The following is a 21855-nucleotide window of genomic DNA, read 5'->3' as shown; positions in this document are numbered from 1 at the left end:
AGGGTTTATGAAAAATCTCCTTCAGCGATAAGATTGGATTTTGTGCAAAATGGCTCAACCTCCACCGTAACATCTCTAGCTTGGTTTTGAGCCTTGAGGTCCGTGCCATTTATACTGTTCTGTGTGTTGTATTGGTGTTTCCTTTGCTTCCTATGTAGGTTTACAAAATAGAGACTAGAGAAAATGCTCCTCGGAGCACAGGTCTCCGCCAGGGCAGTTAGCTTATTGTGGGCCAGCAAGGTTGATGGAATAAAAAAAGTGTTTTGCAAAAACAGCCTCCTACAATAATAGGGCAATATGTTCCTCAACGTAGTGCGAATGTGCGTGCAAAGTTGCAAGATTAGCTGTATAGGGGCACCAACAGCCACATAGGCTCTAAAGCAGCCTGACAGCGTATTGCAGGTTCGATTCCCGAGCCTGATGACCTTTGCAGCGTGTCACACCCTGTCTCTCTCTCCGTTTCATGTCTCTCCACTATCCTACTACTAGCCAAATAAAAGCAGAAAAAGCCCACACAAAAAGGATTAGCTGTATATTAATTAATATGGCTAGCTAGTATATGGACAGTTTCTGCATATTTTGAAAAACATGGGCATAGCATATATTAGACGTTTTGGTAGGTTGTGTGCTTCCCAGCCATTACTGTACTGCTGTGTTGTGTGCATGCATCATAGGACTGATGGATAGAGGCCTTGTGAAAAAAACATATCATAATTAATATTATCTGTGCACACACCTCAGTCATAAATCAAGTACTGTAAATACATTGCCATTAAAAACCTATGATTCATAACAAACCATTATTATTTCCTTCACACAGTGGATGCCAAAACACACAGGCTATAAATAAAGGCCATATATTAGCTGCTGTTACGTTTCCACCAAAGTAATGGAAGATCAACATGGTTTTACAGTTGTTTTTTGTTTTGTTTTTTAGTTTTTTAACTTATTTTTTATGTGCAGTTTATCACATGTACATAACTTCACAGGGTCAACATTTTGACTTCATTTTGATGATCACATTTTAGTCCATATTAAACATTTGTGGTGTCATTCATTCTGTAGGGTTACATATTCTGTCCATTTCTCCCAGTTTTTAACAGTTGGATAAAAACTTTGCTCAATATGAGTACACTTCTTCAGAACTCAGAATGTTAATTCTTCTAGAATGTTGTCCAACTATACAGAATACTACAGGAACTTAAAGGTGATACACCATGAAATTTCACTTTTCCTATTTTAAAACCTTTTTCTGGGGTCCCACTAGCACCTTCTATCCTCACAAAGTCCCATTTCTGACCGTTGTGTCTTTCTCTGGTTTTGGGAAGGCGGAGGTTAAAAGCATCCCACGGGTTCTCAAAACAGGCTGTTCAGATTTGCTGCCGTCGCTGACGTCATCGACTGACGTTTTTGAAGGGAACATTTTGAGTCTTTTAATTCCAATAAAGAAGTGACCATGAGCACAGTTATGACAACATTCTTTCCCATATCTTCACTGAAGTATATATAGTACTGGACCCACTCTTCACAAGCAACCTAACATTCCGACATTAAACTGGTATTTTTGGAGCGGTGAAGCCGGCTCCCACCGTTTGACTTAGTTTGTCTGTCCCTATTAGTATGAACAGCTGCAATATCGCTGTGTGACCAGAAGTGGCACTGTTGCGCAACCTACACACACACACACACACACACACACACACACACACACACACACACACACACACACACACACACACACACACACACACACAGGACATAGCTGCTCAAATGCACCGCTCCAATTCTAACTGATAGTTTGATTTTTTTAGACTGATAAATCAAGATGAACTTTGTTTGAGACCTGTCTATGTCAGCAGCTCTCAAGAGATTTTGAAAATCGGATCATAGGTTTTTCGAGATCTGACGTTCACCTGGTGTGGTGACCTTAGGAGACCATAAATGTGTACCTACTGGTGAGGCGGGGAATGGGGTATCTTTCAAGAAGATCAAGGATCTTTGATCTGCAGTTGTTTGAACCTTGGTCACGTGAAGGACGTGTCACACATTGTTATATCTAATTTAAGACATTATGTCTCAAGTTGTATGGTTTTTGAACGGTCAGTCTTTGAGCACTAGCTGTTAAACATGTCACTTAAATGAGAATTGAGTGTTCTGCTGTTAAACATGTCACTTAAATGAGAATTGAGTGTTCTGCACTTTTTAGGCTTTCTGGGTTTGCTGTCATGGTTGGTTTTATTAATCTCTTTAATGTTGTACTTCACTGGAGTATTTCCAATTTTCAATACTTTTACTTCTACTCCACTACATCTCAGAGTATTGTACTACTACTCCACTACAATTATTTGAAAACATTAGTTACTTTGTAGATTTTGATTATTAATACAAAACATACATTACCCACTTCCGCCCTATATACATTTTACCCATGCATTGTGAACTTGTAGATCTGCTATTTTCAAAGATTTGTATACATTTTTAACTTGTGAAATGGGACACTCTGCATAATGAGTATTACCTTTGCACTTTAAATATATTTTGATACCAAACTTTTGTACTTTTACTCAAGTACATTTTTTATTCCAGACTTCTATGAGAGTATTTCTATACTGCACGTATAGATAATTTTACTTACAGTAAGTACAACATTTGAGTAGACCTATTTTTTCCACCATTGATCTTGTGACATACTTTCTGAACTCTAACCAAGTAAACAACCTGCATTGACATGTCGCCGACTGGTGTGAACGACTATACCATCTTTACATTGTCCTGCTGAAATAAAGAGCTGTCAGCTTAACATTTTCTTGTCTTCTTTCTGCCATTATTGGATAGCACAGTGAAGAGTGACAGGGATCAGGATGTGACACGCAGCAAAAGCCATCAGGGTCAGGAATCGAACCAACGACTATGGTATGTGCCTAACCGCTAAGCTATCAGCAGCCCAGTTGAACACCTTTCAATACACCAATGCTGTGTATTTTATTTTTTTCCTTTTATTTTATTTTACTTTAGAAAGACATTTCCATTTATTTAATGTAAGGAATGAACTGATCAAATGATACCCCTGATCCTGCAGTGTCTATACTCTATACCAGGGTGGTAGGTGCTCTATAAATAAAATCTACTTGCTTATATTTACTTATTTACTTAATAACAATTGTTGTATTTATTCTCTGTCCTCTACACAAAGGAGAGCTGTTCATTCTGATCACCCCATGCAGTCTTCATGCTCAATACACACAAATGAACACCAATTCTATTGCAGTATGCTGTTGTTCTTTCAATTTCCCTCCTATTATTAAACCCTGATATGGTGCTAATTTAATTGAGCAAAGAAAAAAAATCAATTCGGCTTCCCTCTGTAATCAAGTAATAGGAAATCCTGTAGCAATTATGTCTCTATAATAACCAGATGGATCGCCATCAGATTAACTAGAACAGTGCGGTTTTTAACAAAGAATATTAGACATATGCCAGTTTTAAATTAATTTGCCAGCACGTTAATAGTTTATAATTAATAAGGAAAAGCAATGCAATAAACTAAAGATCCCTTTATGAGGCCAAAACCCTGTGGGAAATTACAGAGCTTATTAGATTTACAGCTTTTAAGCAATTTCAATAATACAATGTAATTACATGTTGACAAACGGTGTGAAAATAAGTATTTCATTGTATCATTTGCTGTGCAGTGGAAAGCAGTATAGTGCCAGCTAATTGGCTAAATTATAGACTGAAGCCCAATATAGGTACAGGTATGTATTCTCGCACAGATACAATACAATATTTGGATACACTACATTTATATATTGTAGTTCGGACATTGTTGCAATTACCTCTCTCCATCGGGATTGGGAGACAAAGGAAATAAAACCCACAGATTGTAGTTTTAAGCAATAACTGTACTTAAGAGGCCATGTGGCATGATGTGGGGCTACAGGTGTACAGCCAATAGCCATGGTCTTACGATATCGCACAGACCATGGTCCAGAAACATTGCCACTTGTACTTTGCCATTCATACCTCCTCAGATACTAACCTTCATTCCCTATATGTAGGCCTATTCCTTCCCTGAGACAGCAAACTTGGACACAGCCACATATGTAGTTTTGCCCAAAGCTGTAGATCAATAAATGGAACATTGTTGTGCTGCAGAGAGACGGGAGCCAGCTGAACGGCACTGCAGCACATGTGTTGGCTGAGATAGGATTCATCAGTCTGGGTTGGCGGTGGCACCTATTGTTCTCCGGCAGAGAAAGGGATGTGCAGAGCATGCTACAGCGCTGTCTTTGTCAGCGAGGGAGAATGACAGGCAGCCGCACAGTGCCTCCCTGGATATTTGATTGCATTGTCGTGTCACACATGAGAGGCCCAGGTTTATTAGGAGGATTTCATAACTGACATACACATACTGTACAATGTCCCCTTGCGGTAAAAAAAAAAGAAAAGTATATTTTCTGAGATGCAAACAATCTACAGGTACAGTATGGATTTGGATGCATTGCGTGATTACAGTATGGGAGGTTTGTATTAGAGACAAATTGAGTTCACACACATCTGAATACAATATTGACTTGGCAAATAACTTTAAAAGGGCAAGTACACTGAAAATACAAGTTTTGCGGTTTAAACCAAATGGACCTTTACGGGTTCATTTGGTCCATTTTATGCTCTCAAGAGTTAAATTATTGTTAATCACCTGCATTATTACTTAATTTACAATAAGTCTACACAATTAAGAGAATGTTGATTGGAATTGATTGGAATTGATTGGAATTGTAGACAAAATCTTATCCAACGATAACAAAATATTCAAAGTCTTGGGTCTGAGAGGGGCCATGGCTACACAGAGCTGGATATTTCTGAAGCTAGACATTTTTTTGTGCTGTTGGGGCTTGCAGCCACACAAAGCTGGATATTTCGGCCGCGAAGCTGGATATTTTTTAAACCGGATAAATAAGTGAAGACATTGAAAAATATCCGATTCACTGGATCCGTGTAGACACGGTACCCGGATATCTCTTAAGACTTTACTGTGTGTGTGCTTGTCCCCCAGTGGAGGTCTGGGGACTCAGATTATTTTAGACCTAGATATCTTTCTCGTGTGGACCTAGATATTTTTCTATGTGGATATCTGATAAACCAGGATATATGAAAAATCCAGCTCCGTATAGCCATGGCCTTAATCTCTTCAAAGAGTCGTCCGCAGCTCAAACGCAAAATAAATAATGGGCCTTGATATGAAAAAGGTTAAAAACCGCTTGTCTAAACAGAAGGCACAACTGATATATTTATCAGTTACTTATGTTGTCGTCTAAATAAAAACAAGGCCTTAATAAATGCATTGTCTCTGTACTTGGAGTGCTTTTTTCTGTCTACGCCCAAAAATAGCTGATCTACAAGCTCAACATGACGATCGCAATGATCAGCTATTGTTGCCCCCAGAATATGGATGCTGGGGTTCAAGTGGTTAACCTGAGTGTGAGTCTCTGTGTGTGTGTGTGTGTGTGTGTGTGTGTGTGTGTGTGTGTGTGTGTGTGTGTGTGTGTGTGTGTGTGTGTGTGTGAGCGAGCGTGCGCGCAGTGCATGTGCGTGTGTGTGTGTGTGTGTGTGTGTGTGTGTGTGTGTGTGTGTGTGTGTGTGTGAGCGCGCAGTGTGCGTGTGTGTGTGTGTGTGTGTGTGTGTGTGTGTGTGTGCGACTGTGCGTTCTTGCTGATGTAGCTTTTAGCAGAGCCAAGAGAATAAACATTTTCACTGAGGAAAATGGAATTTAATAAAGCAGCGTGTGAGAAAAGGAGAGAGAGAATGAGGGAAAGAAAGAGAGGGAGAGAGAGAGGGGATGAGCAGGGGTAAGGGTGAGAAGGAAAAGAAAAGGGAGGGGAAGTTAAGATGAGAAGGGAGGTGCAAGAGAGAGAGAGAGAGAGGAGGAGGAGGAGGAGAGGGCAGCCTATGGCGCTGAGAGAACTAGAGATGACACAGACAGATGGGGCTGTCAAGACTGAAGCCTCACAGCGGGGGGAATGGAGCCGCCGAGGGACACAAAGCTTCGCCTTGATTCAATCCCTGTCCTCAACACATGTACACACTGTTACTATAGGTACACACAAACACACACACACACACACATGCGCGGGCACGCACACACGTGCGGGCAAATGCGGTACACTCGTAACACAGTGAAAGTTGACACTCTGCCTGAGCGTGTGAATGCAGCAGTGAGCACCTGGAAAGCAGAGTGTAAAAGGCCGGGGTCCGCATGAACATCTCTTGTTCCATGAACTGAAAGTCTATCGGTTAAAATCATGATCTATAAGCTTTTCAACCCAAAATCGTAATCATCTCTTCAGGGCAGCTCAACTTAAAATCAGGGAGGCTAAACGGGAGCTCAACGTAAACTAGGGCAGAATAAAACCCAAAAACCACCCAGTCGGGGGGCACGGTGGCGCAGTCGGTAGCGCTGTCGCCTCACAGCTAGAAGGTCTTGATTTCAATTCCCGCCGGGGGACGCTGTGGGCGATATGGGCATGTTCTCTCCTCCGCGTCATCAGCGCCCACATCCTAGGTGGGGTTGGCGAAAGGGCCTTTCTGTGTGCAGTAATCCTGGTCTCTATAACGCCTCCCCCTGGCCAGCCGGGGCACCTGATGGAGGGGAAATGAACTGGTTGGAATAACGTGTTCCTTCCACTCGCTACGTCCAACCGCGCAAGGTATAAATCAAGCCACTCATGCTAACTAGACCCTATCCTCAATGAGACCTGCAGGATAGTGACTGGCTGCAATAAGCCAACCCCTGCCTTTATACCCTCTCTGGCATCGCTCCCCTGACATCCTCAGGGCAATCATCACCAAAGCCGAGCGTACAAAGCTAGCCCAATGACAACTGGCATTCACTCCATGACTTCTGCCCCCCAGACATGGCTCATCTACGGGAGTAGCTTCTTGGACGCCACAGAAGAACTGGAGACCACACCACTTGCTGCCAGGATACCTGAGGGCTACAACCAGTGGAACAGCCTTTGACAGCCAGACAATCCCATGGACAGAGAGAGGCATCAGCCTGGATGAATTTCCCACTACTGGCAGCAACAAAACTTAGGCTGTCGCGTGCGTGCGTGTGTGTGTGTGTGGTGATTCTGGTGAACCCCAAACCATGGAACACATTCCATGGGAGATGTAGCTACCACAACGTACTTGAGATTACATGTCCGAACCAAATGCCGCGGCACTTGCCTGCAGCAACTAGTGGAAAGACGTCATATATAGAAGATGACCAGACGCGAGGAAGAAATACCGTTATTCAGTAGACCTGAAATTATATTGCCTATTTGTTGAACTGAATCTCCTTAACAGCCTGTGAGTCAACTGATTGATCGATTGATTGATTGAAGACTTTATTGTGTTTTGCCAAAATCTTCCTGATCCATGTTGATGACATGAGTGTAGACATACTGTGTAGTGATTTTCGTGATTTTAGGGCAAAATCTGTAGGAGCAGTGTCCAAAAATGTGTTTTTAAAAATCGGCCTGGAGGTGGCGCTATATGGGAGTGATTCATGTTGATGGGATGAGTGTAGACATACTGTGTGCCGATTTGCGTGATTTTAGGGCAAAAATTGTAGGAGCAGTGTCCAAAAATGTGTTTTGCAAGAATCGGCCTCATGGTGGCGCTAGAAGAGGGCCATGTGAGAAATGAGGGGTGGGGTCTCCGCGCTGGCAAGGCGGACGAATAGGTACCGGCCCCGGCTGTCCCGGTCGCTCCTAGCCGGAGTTACGGCATTTTATGTGGGCTGCAGTGTAGGGGGTCCTCCACTGGGGGCGCCACCACTTTTGCATCCGTTCTGGAGCACCAGGAGTGGGTGGTCCCCAGGAATTCCCCGTGAGCAGCCCCGTGGGGGTGGTCATTTGGTCAGTTTAGCACATTTGGTCATTTTTTACATCTGGGGGTCCCCCAGGGACCTGGGGGTCCCTGGAGCTCCGGGGGTCCTTGGAGGTTGTAGTTTGGCAGGTAAGGAAGGTGTGTGCAAAATTTGGCATGGATCGGGGCAACGGTTGCGGAGATATGAGCAGGGCAAGAGTGTGACGTGTGAGGTGTGACAGACAGACAGACTGACTGACTGACTGACTGACTGACTGACTGACTGACTGACTGACGGACTTACACTTTGTGCAGGGTTTGATAGTAAATGCGACCTATGGTCGCAACAAACAGTATATACAAAGAAGGGGCAGGGGAGGGTAGGGTTATTGGCATAGCCACAAGAATAGACAGGAGAATCATTGCATTCATTTTCAAACCTGCAAACTACAGCAAATTCAGAGTCTGTTACATTCTGCTGCCTACATTTTCAGTCACTGTCTGTCACTTTAACGTGGAACTGGAAGCAAGGCAATATTTTTAAATGTCAATAATTGAATGTTATTGGATATCATCAGAATCCTTTTAAAATGTTCATTGTTCATACCGATAATTAGAACATACACATAAAGTACGGTTACTTAAAATAATACATAAATTACAAAACAATAAAAATAAAATCATAGTTTTTTCCACCATCGACCAGGGTCTGGCCTGCCCTGGGACACTTAGCCATTGCTAATCCAGACAACAAAGTATTAGGCTTGATTGGTAATTATCAAGCCAACTGACCTTCCACGAGACTATGTGTGAGAAACAGATGCAGTGGTGGAAAAAGCACTCAAATGTTTTACTAATATTTTTACTAAAAGTATCAATACTGCATTGTGGAAATACTCCCATATTCAAAATGTACTTGAATAAAAGTACACAAGTATTGGTATTAAAATGTACTTAAAGTACAAAAAGTAGAAAGTACTCATTGAGCAGAATGTCCCATTTCAAGTTTTCAAATGTATAAAAATTTTATCTTTTGAAAATAGCAGATCTACAAGCTCACAATGCATAGCAATGTGAAGTAACTAGTAACTAAATGTCAAATAAATAGTAGTGGAGTGAAAAAGTACAATATTTGGATCCGAGATGTAGTGGAGTAAAAGTAAAAGTATTCTACTCAAGTAAAGTACATGTATGAATACCTACAAATTGTACTTGTACAGAATGCTTAGTTTTCAGAAGTTAAGTGTTCCTTTAAAAGTGAACAGCATCAGCATGTGCACTGCTCACTATGTGTGAACTTTCTATGAGAAAGCCTCTTCATTCTAAGATTCCATGAACAACAGAGCGTTGAGCTATTAGATGTTTTACCAAAGAATATGTACTATTTATTAGTGTTTGCCCTGAGTGTTTATTTGTTTTTCTGCAATGCTCTGTTTTTGTATTTTTGACCAGTATTATTTTTGTGAGGAGCTTCAGAGTACCTCAATTATGCCAGGAGGATCTATGAATAATATGCTAATGTGGCACACCCTTGTAAAAAATCAATAACAAACACCCCCACACGTTTAATCTCCCCAGAATTTGAATACATCCCAACAGAAACACTGACTTGGGAAAACACCAAACGCACCGCTGTGAAAGCAAAGGAGACATCACTTCTTTGCTGACCAATGCATGACATTTAGTGACTGAGGCTCTGTGACATCACCCCCCAACTGAGTTATGTGGCATGTCTGGCCCGCCTGAGTCAACCTGGATTCACGAGTGCTAAGGGCAAAAGACCAGATTTAGTTGTAGAAAACTATATTAATGCTTTGGACCACAAGAAACTGCCAGACACTACTACCGCTCCTAACCACGTTGAAAGATTTTTCCCTCTTCCTAAAATCCATCCATTTATCTCTCTTGTCCATTGATTGTGTTCCAAAACTCAGTTGTCAAACAAAGCCTCTGCCTTGATCAATGATGGCAGTTATCACTACCTGCTACTTAAAAGCAATCTGCCAGCTATTTTCCAGCACCTATACCGCCGATGGCCAAATGAAACAAGAAGCAGATAAAGACTTGATGTCCTCTGAACCTCTGCCAGTGAGGGTTTGAGTCAGTAGTAGATGACAAACAGGGCTGTTTACTAGCGCTACATTTCATACCAACGCCTGCGCATGTCCACGACTATCTCAACAATAGTGCCAGTCACACTGATGTCCAGGATTACCTCAGCTATGTTGCAAGTCTCATTAGTTAGTTAGTTAGTTAGTTAGTTACATTATTCAATTTGCAAAGAAAACTGTACAGTACTATATAGTACAGTACAGTATAGTATAGTATAGTATACTTTTGTATTACTTTGTCACACGACTAATGGCCAGAATAGCTGATCTACAAGCTCAAAACACGTCATGAGAACATTTTGACATAAATTTAAAAAATAAATTGAGACACCGGTGTTAATTAATGTGGTTCGGTAAACATCGGTAAATTGTTAAAATGTGATATTATCAAACATAAATATCAAACATATCAGACAGTCTAAATTTCCCAACATGATATGCATGTATTTGATTCAATCTGACCAGAAGCAGGGATCAAACATATCCCCATCGGCGGTGAAAAAAAAGGGGGATATCAAAAGTGGAGGCATGGACACCTCCCGACTCGTCCTCCACAGCAAGTCGAACCGTGACATCAATAGTTATCACTGACATACTGTATGATGACTTAAAAGCCAAATCATCAGCACAACAGAATTCAATACCATAGAGAGTGAGTGAGAGAGAGGAGATAGACCAAGATAAAGGGAGAGAAAGACAGAAAGAGAAAGAGTGTGCAATATAAAACATTTAACAAATCAACCAATCAACCCTTTACCAACCGACATGGTTTTTCAACAAGGCAAAATAGAGAAAATGTCTTTCATTTATTTATCCAGTCATTTAGAACGCTGCAGGGCATGTAGCCTTTCAAAAAGCAATGTCTCTTTTGGACATCTTTCATGCAATAATTGAAAATTAAAGTAGAGTAGCAATGCCAATTTCCTAACCTAATCATATGGCTGATTGATAGCGTAGTCATTTTCTGGCTGACAGGAACAACACATTATGCTAACAAGCGATAACACGGAGTGCTCTAGCCCTGGTACACGTGTTTGCCTTCATCTGCCAGGATTGCAAGGCAGGTGGGTTCTGCATGTATGATTCCATTGTGCCAGTTAAGGTCAATCAATTTCAGCTCCAAAGTAATTGAGTCAATTTCAAAACAACAATTGGAAAGGCATCTAGTGCATTGTGGCCAGACTGGGTCATGTAATACACCCCCTTTTCAGTATTCTGTGAGCACTGAGTGAATTATCTCGCTTGGCAAATTTAACAAACTGGAGGGTTCCCAAAACTACAAGCTGTACATGCATTGCATTCCAGGGAGGAATCGGCAAGCACAAACAATTTTAATTAATAGTGAAAGTCAAACAGATCATTATATATTTTTTAAATATAATTCTTTGGCAATTTCCTTTTTCTAACAGGAAGGTGAGGACAGCTATGGGGGGTTGATACTGGTTATTATAGGGAGTGTACCGGCGCTGAATTCACCCCAGCAGCGGTATTTCACTGCCACTTTGTGAGAAAGCGGCAAAGTTTTTTTTTTTTTGTTATCAAATATTTGTATTTTCCATAATCAAAAGAAAAATGCAATTAACAGACAAACAACACAAACAATAGTAAAACAAGAAAAGGAAAAGAAAACCCACCCACCCCCTTTCCCCGGACCAACACGGAATGTACAATAGTGCATGCCTGTGCTAGGCTGTTACCACTATATAGTGATTTCTTGAATCATAGCCTTAAGCTTATCTGCAATGTCCGACCACATATTAATGTTTTCTTCTTTTGCTCCGTGTAACCTTGCTATCGACTGCTCTAAATATACTATATCTAGAAAGGTTAAGGCCCACTGGCGAAACGTTAACGTATGAGGAGGTTTCCACCGCGTAGCTACCATCTTCTTCGCCGCCGTTACACCAGCAAAGAAGATGCGCTTGCGTATATTGTTTAGTTGCAACTGTGAGACGTCATTTAATAAAAATAAAGAAGGAGAAGATATGATATTGATACTAAAAATAGTTGAAAGTTTTGAGGCAACCATATTCCAGAATGACGACACATTTGGGCATTCCCAAACCATGTGAAGGAAGGTACCAATACTATTTGAGGCGCAGAGAGTGCAGTTGGGATTATTCAAAATCCTCATAGCACATAGTCTGCGGGGAGTTAAATAAGTCCGATGAACAAAATTTAAATGAATTTGTTGATGGTCTGGATTTCTAGAAGATAGCCTAATGTTAGACCATACTGTGTCCCAACAAAAGTCAGGGTCCAAATTTGGTACATCATTCCTCCAAACAGTATCAACAGATAGGGGCCCATAACTACAGTCTAATAAAAAACCATAGAGGGTGGAAACCAAACCTCTTGTTCTGTTACCATCACAGATAAACTCATGGAAGGGGTGCAATCTAAGGGGAGCTTGCCATGGGACCCCATAGGTCCTCATGGACGTTCTCAGTTGGAAGTAGAAAAAAAGGGTATTTCCAGGCAGATTGAAGATGTCACACAAATCTCGAAAAGGTCGTAAACCATTTCTATCAAATAAGTCCCCTAATGTACGAATCCCCTTAGCCCTCCACCTTGGAAAGCGAATGGGGCGATCCTCGATTAAAAGTCTTTGATTATTGAACACTGGGGAAAATAAGTTCCATTTACAATCAATCTTACACATCTTTTCAGCTGCCCTCCATACTGCCACTAAATGAGAAATGATAGGTCCAAAGCGAACTTTGCATTGATGTGTAGTTATGTTTGAATAGATAAGATCTCTCAATTCAACAGGCTGCACTAAACTCTCCTCAAGCTCTCTCCAAGAAACCTTATTTGCTGGGTTAAACCAATTTAAAAGGGGGCGGAGCGTGAAGGCCCAATAATAAAATTTAAAGTTGGGCAATGAAAGGCCGCCATCATCTCTAGCACGTTGTAATAGAGAAAGTTTAAGACGAGGGCGTTTCCCTTTCCACACAAACTTAGATATCGAAGAGTGAAGCTTATTCCAGTATTGCGGCGGTGGTGGCAAAGGGAGCATAGAGCTTACAAAGTTAACCCTAGGAAGAACATTCATCTTTATGATTGAAACTCGAGCTTGGAGAGAGTTGGGCAAAGATGACCATCTATCTAAATCAAGACAAATCTTATTTAGAGTGTCACCATAGTTGTTCTTAACAATAGCCTGAAGAGAGGGGAAAATATCTATGCCAAGATATTTGAATTGGCTTACTACTGGGATTATGGGCGGCAGGATAGCAGATCTCATCTGATCATTTAGAGGTAGAAGGGCTGACTTCGTCCAATTAATTTTGTAGCCGGAAATGGAACTGAACTGATCAAAAATTTGAAGGACGTGAGTAATTGACTGTGGTGCATTCTCAAGGAACAGTAGAATATCATCAGCATATAGGGAAATGCGATGCTGTGTGTTGTTAATCGAAACAGGAGTAATATCTGCAGACTGACGCACTGTCTGAGCCAAGGGTTCGAGTGAAAGTGCGAAAAGGAGAGGACTAAGGGGACAACCCTGCCTTGAAGATCTGCCAATCGTGAATAGCGGCGAACAGATCTTACCGGTTAGGACCATGGCTGACGGATTAGAATAAAGTACTTTAACAAAATGTATGAATGAAGCACCAAATCCCATTTTATCTAGTACAGCCCACAGGTAAGACCATTCCAGACGATCAAATGCTTTCATCGCATCGAGCGACAACACTGCGGCGGGGGTCCTCAGCTCCTTAGCCCTATCGATGATATGCAATAGTCGTCTAGTATTATCAGAGGCTAGTCTAGTTCCTATGAAACCTGTCTGATCACAGTGTACTAAGGTGGTCATAAAACCCTGCAAGCGACGCGCAAGCACCTTAGCAAAAACTTTTAGATCAGAATTCAAAAGTGAAAGCGGTCTATAGCTTGCGCAATCTGTGGGATCCTTGTTCTTCTTCAACAATAATGATATAATAGCTACATTCACATCCCTGGAGAAAGAGCCACTTTCAATTGCATATCGAAACATGTCTAGCATCAGCTGACCTAGATCTTCCCAAAAGATGGCATAAAGTTCAGGGGGTATCCCATCCAAACCAGGCGACTTGCCCCTACGCATTGCGAGCACAGCTTCCTGTAATTCCGCCAGATGGAGCGGTCTATCTAAGGCTTCCGCATCCGCCTCGCTAAGGGTTGGTAACTGTATGTTGGATAAAAAATCATTGCATACTGCATCATCGTGAATGACCTCGGAGGTGTAGAGCTCATCATAAAAAGCACGAAACGTGGCATTGACCTCTTTGGGTTCTGTAACCATGGCTCCAGTTGTTGATTTGACACTAACAATATCAGCAAAATGCTCATTGGATCTAAGACGTAAAGCCAGTAAGTGACTGGGTCTTGCACTATTAAAATAGTAGTTTTGCCTTGTGCGTTTCATTTGAAATTCTGAGCGGCGCTTGAGAATGGAGTTAATTTCTTTCTTAACTAGCTCCCTCTGGGTTGCTGTACTAACATCAAAGTTATTTTGGAGAGAATTATCCAAAGTAGAAAACCGAGATTCCAATTCCACCAGTTTGGCTGACCTTAATTTTCTCTGAGTGGACGCATAGAGGGTTGTATTACTCCTGATAAAGCCTTTAATTGCATCCCAAAGAATTCTGGGATCCTCAACTGAGCCTGTATTGATATTTATAAATTCGCGCAAACCAGTTTGAAACTGAGCTACAAATGCCGCATCGCGCAGCAGTGTGGTGTTAAACCGCCATCTAGGAGCTCTATCTATAACCTGTTTCAGTGAAGCAACACACAGCACCGCCTTGTGATCCGAGAGTGACATTGGGAGCAACTCTACCTTGGCAATTTTATGAAACAAGCTAACAGGGGCAAAAACGTAATCGATCCTAGAGAATGAAGCATGCCTACCCGACAGAAAAGAAAAATCTCTAACCGTTGGGTTCATTAAACGCCAGATGTCGAGTAAGCCATTTGAGTTTGCCCAAGCACGTAGTTCTGCAGACGCTAGTGCTTGTTCTCTGCTTTCTACCCCAGTGGATCTATCTAGGTTATGTTGCCATGTTGCATTGAAGTCAGCACCAACAATGAATTTGAAATCCGTCAGTTCCAATAAGGTTTTAGTTAGTAATTTGTAAAACTCTTTGTCTAAAACATTTGGAGCATACACAGAGACTAGTGCTAGCATTTTACCCTCCAAGCGGATTTTAGCAACAGCTATCCTCCCGTCACTGTCAGACCAATCACCCAAAAAATCCAACCTAAGGTTACGTCTAGCCAATATGGCTACTCCCTTGGTTTTGGAAGAAGCAGCTGAAAAGGCTAAAACACGATAATGTTTATTAGCCAATCGGTTGGAATGCTCTTTTAAAAGATGAGACTCCTGTATAAATGCAAAGTCAATTGATTTAGATCGCAAAACCCCCAAAATGCTGGTTCGCTTATGCGGTATATTCGCTCCCCTTACATTGAAACTTAGAAATTTATATTCTGTCATAATTGTGGTTCAAACCATACGCACAGCAAGCACAGTAGAACATTTTAGAATTTCCTAGTTGGTCCCTCACAACAAACCTTCCCAACAGAAAAACAAAACAACCCCAAAAGGAACAGAAAGGAAAAAGCAACATCAAACGAACATAAAAAAACACATAACATTGAAGCTTGAGGGGGAAAACCCCATTAGCATCAGAGTGCACAAAAACAGTTCCCCACCCCATCAACCTATTAGTCAACCTTCATTTCACTCTGTCAGAGAGTGCAAACAAGTAACTGCCCAAAAGTAACCATACATTGCCCTCTGGTGGTTATGTAAATATATAACAGATCACCAAAGTAAAAACAACAACAAAAAAGTGCCTTCTTGTGGCTGAATAGCTCTCAAACATTCCATCCGCTCAAATTATGATCAATCTCCCCACTTCATATCACTTAAATAAATGAGAATGGTATGTTAACATTTCTAGTAAAGAAGGGGGAGAGAAAAAAGAAAAGAATAAAGGGGGAAAAAAAAGAGAGGGGACTATAACAACTGTAATAATAATAATCAGTCCAGCATTAGGCCCACTTAGAATGTGATAAAGCCCTATAAGCCACGTTAATGCAAATAACCAAACACTTGTGACAGATATGTGGAAATAAGGCTGTCACCACGACAAGGCACTAATATAATATTAATAATAAAAATAAATAAAAAAGGAAATCAGTGTATATGATATAAAACATATATGCACTTACATATGTAGTTAGAAATAGAAATTAAAAGCACATACGGGGGGCCATATGCAGCAAAGCACACACAGTGTTAATGCATACTGCGCCACACGCAGCCCCCCCTATGCATCCATGCATACAAACCACAATTACTAATTAGAAGGGGGAAAAAAAGAAAGAAAAGAAAAGTCTGTATACATAAGTATTTACATAAAACACAGTTATGTATGATCAGGAAACCATATACAACACAGCACACATGATGCATACTGCGCCATATACAGCTCCCTGTACATGCCCAAAAGGCCAGTGCAAACTTAGATAAATGTCAATCATATTAGTTAAGTCTGTTTCCGTCTTAAACAGTAAACTACCATACTTCAAACAGTGAACATACCCAATCACGACTACAAAATAAATATCCCCAATTCAGAGCTCCCCTCTCCCCCATCAAGAAATTAACATCTTAGAAGACAACAAGTAAAGTAGGTAAATAACTACCCCCCCCCCCCCCCCCCCCCCCCCCCCCAGACAGCGGATCCACGAGCACGTAGAGCCAACGCGCCACGAGATCGTACATCCGCCAGCTATTAAGATTAGGAAAAAAAAAAGGAAAGAAAAGAACGAGTCAATGAGCCAGGGAGAGAGAGAGAGAGGAGAAGCAGAGATAGGTAGAGAGACATAGAGAAAGGGCGGGAGAGCGAGTGGTCTCTGGAACCGCGGAGCCTTCACAATTTAGACCATATTATTTATATCTGTTTCGCCTTAAACAGTAGGCTACATTACTCAATACAAAGGCCAAAGCCCAGTCTCGCCCTCCTACCCGAGAAAGTAGCGTTTTAGGAGGCATAAACGAACCATAAACTAACAACCAACATAGCCGCCATTACCTAACAGAAAGAGAGAGAGAGAGAGAGAGAGAGAGAGACACACACACAGCGAGAGAGAGAGCCATAGAGAGAGAGAGAGAGAGAGAGAGAGAGAGAGAGAGAGAGAGAGAGAGAGAGAGAGGGAAAGCCGAGATAGATAGAGAGACACAGAGGGAAGACGAGAGAGAGAGCAGGCTCGGAACACGTTAGACAAAGCTTAACAGAGAGAGATAAAACCCTCTAGACCTATATAGTAAGCAGCACAACGCTCAATAAGAGCAAAGAAAAAGAATACAATAATAACAAGAACAATGTCCATTATATTCAAACAAAAAAGACAGTGAATTATGCTTATAGCTTTATCAGCCCTAAATCCTCTCTCCTTGCGGTAACCTAAATTAAAACGAGTAACACCCATCTGCTTACAGATCTTATTAAAAAATAAAATATATCTTATTCTTCAATACAAATAAAATAGGCATTATGAAACGAAACACTTGAAAACACAACGTCAAGTCAGATGATGAGTCCAAAACAATAAGTAGGCTTACATTAACAACTCACCCTTTGGGGAGGAGGAGGAGGAGAGAGTGAGGAAAGAAAGACGCTGCGTAAAAGTCATCTCCAAAGTCCCAGCCAGCTTACCAACAGTCCATTAAAGGCAAAAGGATATCACATCGGCAGAATGTGTTTGAAAGCACGCGATCACAAAAGCAAAAGTGTCCCTGGTAAAAGTTAGTTCTCTGTAACTGTCGTCTCATCATCCTGCGTAGCTAGAGTCTCGTCCGCAGCACCTGGAGTCTTGAACTTATCCTTGCAAAAGGCCAGCGCTTCCTTGGGTGAGTTGAAAGTAGAAGTCGCCTCATCCACGGTTATCCAGAATTTGCTCGGGTGCCTTATTCCGTATTTAACTCCTTCCGCGGTGGTGGAACGTAGGAATTCCTTTACTGGCCCGAAAGCTGCCCTTCTCTTTGATGTTTCAGCAGACCAGTCGGGGAAAATATACACCTTTTTGCCATTGTATGTCAGTTGGCCTGCTTTCCTGGAGAGCTGGAGTATGCGTTCCTTTACCCGGAAAAAATGGATCCTTGCCAGGAAAGCCCTTGGCTTATCAGAACGTGGATTGCCGGTCCGATGAGCACGATCCACCTCCGGGGGGGAGTCGGGAAACTCATCGGGGAATGTTTTCTGCAAAAAAGACTGGATAAAGGCCACTGGGTCAGCCTTTTCTAGCCCAGGAGAGATCCCAATCACTCTTATGTTGTTCCTACGACTCCGGTCTTCTGCTATGACGAGCTTCTCCTCCAGATTAGCACATCTTCTCTCCAATTCAGTGATACACATCTGCAAACTGTCCATGGAGGAACCAAAGTTCTCAATGGCCTCCCCATGTTCAGCCACGGTCGTGTTCAGCGTGGCGACTGCAGGACGCAGCTCCTTTCCGAAGTCATCAATCTTCTTCAGTAATTTCTTCTCCAAGCCAAGCATCATGGGTTGAATAAAACCATCCATAAACTCTTTCAGTGATTCCTTGAGGACCTCGCGCAGCATGCTCTTTGTAACCGGAGCGTCAGCGTCGCCCTGCATTGCGCCAGCCATGTTGTCAGCGTTTGCGGTCGGAGACCTGGTACTCCTCGACCTCGTGTTAATCGTATTCGGCATGAAACACGAAACAACTGCAAAAACAGACACTCACCAGTGTTTTGGCGTTTAAAGTCTCAAAAGAACTATAAAGGCAGTAAAAAATGGGCTTAAAAAATGTGAAAACTTTGCACCTCTACAGAGCTCAGCAAACGCGTCCTACTCGGTCGCCATCTTGTCGGAACAGAAAGCGGCAAAGTTCAATGCAATGTTTACGGAGAGGAGTGACCAGCGCTTTGTGCTATCCCACCACGGCAGGAGGTGGAGACAACTAAAAGTTAAGTGTCAAATGTGAGAAAAGTTCAACCTGGCTGTCTGCCACTGTGTGGTAAGCAGCCAACCTAACCACTGGTCACCAGGCTTTCCACACAGAGGAAAGCCTTTGTTTTCATTCCAAACTGACTGTGGCTGTGATCCACGCCTACTCTAGAATTCTAGAAAGGGGTTTCCGGTTGGCGCCACATTGTTTTTGTTCTCCCACATGAATGCCGAGTCAAGTAGTCTAGTCAATGCTACGAGTGCTATCAGTTTGAATAAAAGAAGGATACACAAAACGATTATTATACCAAACGAAAGGTAACGATTTTTACCAAACTAATCAAATTACAATGCTTCTGGTCGAGGGGAATAATTTTGGAGGAGCACAGAATCTGAGCAACTACAGAGCCTATTTCTTAGCTACAATGTCACACGACTAATGGGCTACCTATTGTTTACAAAGAAGTTGCCATGCAGGGACAAGCATCGGGTGTCTGTATTTCTCTAACTTACACGAAATCCCGAGACATGCCCATTTTATAGCATTTTGCCAATGTTGACATTATGGACATTAAGCTCGCAAGCTGCTGGTGTGATTTCAGCGTAAATGACATTTTATTTGTAAGTGTAAGTAAGTGTTAAATGGCTATGGTCTGGTAGTAATCATTGTCTCTGTCTCTCCAGCTCTATAGTCAACAGAAAATACATTTAACATTGGACTTTTAGGCCAGGGGTGGATGGGACATCATGAGGCGAGGCCTTTCTTACCTTGGTAGCGCAGCAAGAAGGAGCCAGCCTGGGGCCTCTGACTGTGGACACGGATGGTGATCTGGTTGCTGTGGCTGCGTACAACCAGCCCCCTCATCAGGATGGACTCGTTGGCCAGTATGACGTTCTCCCCACCTCCCAGGTCCTCAAACAGCACTCTGTCACCCTCCGACAGGTTCACGTTCATCACCTGGTGAAAAGAAAACAGAAAGTGTTTCAACATTTGACAGTGATTAGAAACTTCTGGGTTGTCAGTTTCTGTGTGAAACCAACGCTGAGCCGTCAACCAGCATTAATGTATTAATTTTTATGTCGTTTTTATTTAGATATAGCAGCCAGTTGGAAACTGAAGGCAGAAAGGGAAAAGTACATGGTCTCCATCCAGAATATTTTTAAGATTATGTTTTATAATCAGGGGATATCTTAAAAAATCCTGGAATAAATTCCTTACCAAAAAAAATCTTCACCAATGTGTTTGTAAAGGTGTCTAGTAACACATCTCACAAAGACTGAAATTCAGTTTCCCTAGGAGAATCCGTTACAGTTGCTGAAAGTTGGAGTCCCATTAACTTAACTATACAGGATAAAACACACAAAAATAAATGTGCTTTAAGTAGCATGTGAGGGGTCAAACTAGGGGTATTTCATGATTCTGAATCCATTGCAAGCATTTGTTTTGCACAAAAAACATTCCTTGGGGTCAAGGCATCTCATACAAAACTGTGAAAAGTGATGACGCATCACTAAATCATATTTTTGTGGGTCCGTTTCTAGCCCAAGGAAGGTTTTTCGTGCAAAACAAATGATTGTAATGGATTCAGAATCATGAGAAACCCCTAGTTTGACCCCTAACATGCTACTTAAAGCTTATTTATTTTGGTGTGTTTTATCCTGTATAGTTAATTCAATGGGACCCCAACTTTCATCGGCTGTCAAGGATTCTCCTAGGGAAACTGAATTTCAGTCTTTGTGAGATATGTTACTAGACACCTTTACAAACACATTGGTGAAGAAACTTTTTGGTAAGGAATTTATTCCAGGATTTGACACTATTTCTGAAGATATCCCCTGATTATTTAGGCATATCTGGCAGTGCTCGTTTAATAATAATAACAGTTACCTACTTCCTCCCGAGGGGGAAATTCAGTATTTTCAGCCCAATCCAGCTGATTCGCTGCCCACAAGGAGCTCGTGAGCAATTAGGGGTTAAGAGTCTTGCTCAGGGACACACATAAACATAGCTACCCTGGCCTGGAATCGCACCAGGGACAACCAGGGGCTCTGGTTCCCCAGGCAGGCTCCCTAACCATGCAGCTGTGCCACCCCTTTTCATTTAACACAATGCAAGTGTAAATTACATCCAGTTTTACACTTTCAGAGCAAAATGAACACAGGATTTCACGGTGCACAAATAGCCTCCCTCAAGGACACTCCCAAATTGGAAACATTTTAGCAGTGACCTAGAGAGCTCACGTCACAAGGAACCCAAAAATATGGAAAAGTCAAACGAGCGGCTAACAACGCGACGATTACACTACAGATAGCCCGATAATTGTCAACCCGTCTAAGTCTGAGGTCGCTGTGTCAGCACATTCTGAGAAATGCCACCTTGTCATCTAGCCTTTATCATGGCAGACATATCTTTACCCACGCTAAAGGGATAAGGCCTCGTCTCCTATAGTGGCTCTCCACTGATGGTATCAACCACATCATATATCAGCTCGGCTGGGAGAAAGGACAATCTGAATTCCCCTGAGAGAGGGGCTGCATGCTGAGCGGTGCCGTCACTACAGCAGCAGGACACATATCGTTGTTGTCGGGTGGAAACCTTGTATGTCCCAAACTGTTCGTTTTGTATTCATCATTTTAACAATGATTTAAAATAGTGAAAATAGCCGATCCACAAGCACACAACGCCTCGCACCGCGAGGCGTTGTGTGCTTGTAGATCTGCTATTTTCACTAGTTTTGTGCGACAGTCTTGTATGATGAAGCAGGGCTTTACTTTACGAAAAAACGTGCACATTTGAAACTTGGAGATACGAGGTTCATGGTCGACAGTGACGATATGTCATCTTCCATTTCATATTGGACCGTCTCAGATCCAAACGCGAAAATCCAAGATAAAGGTTTGGATGATGTGAAGAGGTGATTTAT

At 42.0% G+C, this 21855-nt stretch overlaps 1 protein-coding gene across 1 annotated transcript in view; it reads right to left on the bottom strand.

Annotated features, from left to right (window-relative positions):
- The window catches only part of LOC308289801 (seizure protein 6-like), a 179297-nt gene that overhangs the window by 53586 nt on the left and 103856 nt on the right, over nt 1-21855 (bottom strand). The window contains exon 5 of the mRNA XM_080731553.1: nt 19700-19889. Within this exon, the coding sequence (XP_080587679.1) occupies nt 19700-19889 (190 nt within the window). The remainder of the gene's footprint in view (nt 1-19699; nt 19890-21855) is intronic.

This window comes from Nannobrachium achirus (genome assembly GCF_963921795.1).
Source record: "Nannobrachium achirus genome assembly, chromosome: 8".
NCBI lineage: Eukaryota > Metazoa > Chordata > Actinopteri > Myctophiformes > Myctophidae > Nannobrachium > Nannobrachium achirus.
This window is presented reverse-complemented; position numbering and strand designations above follow the sequence as displayed.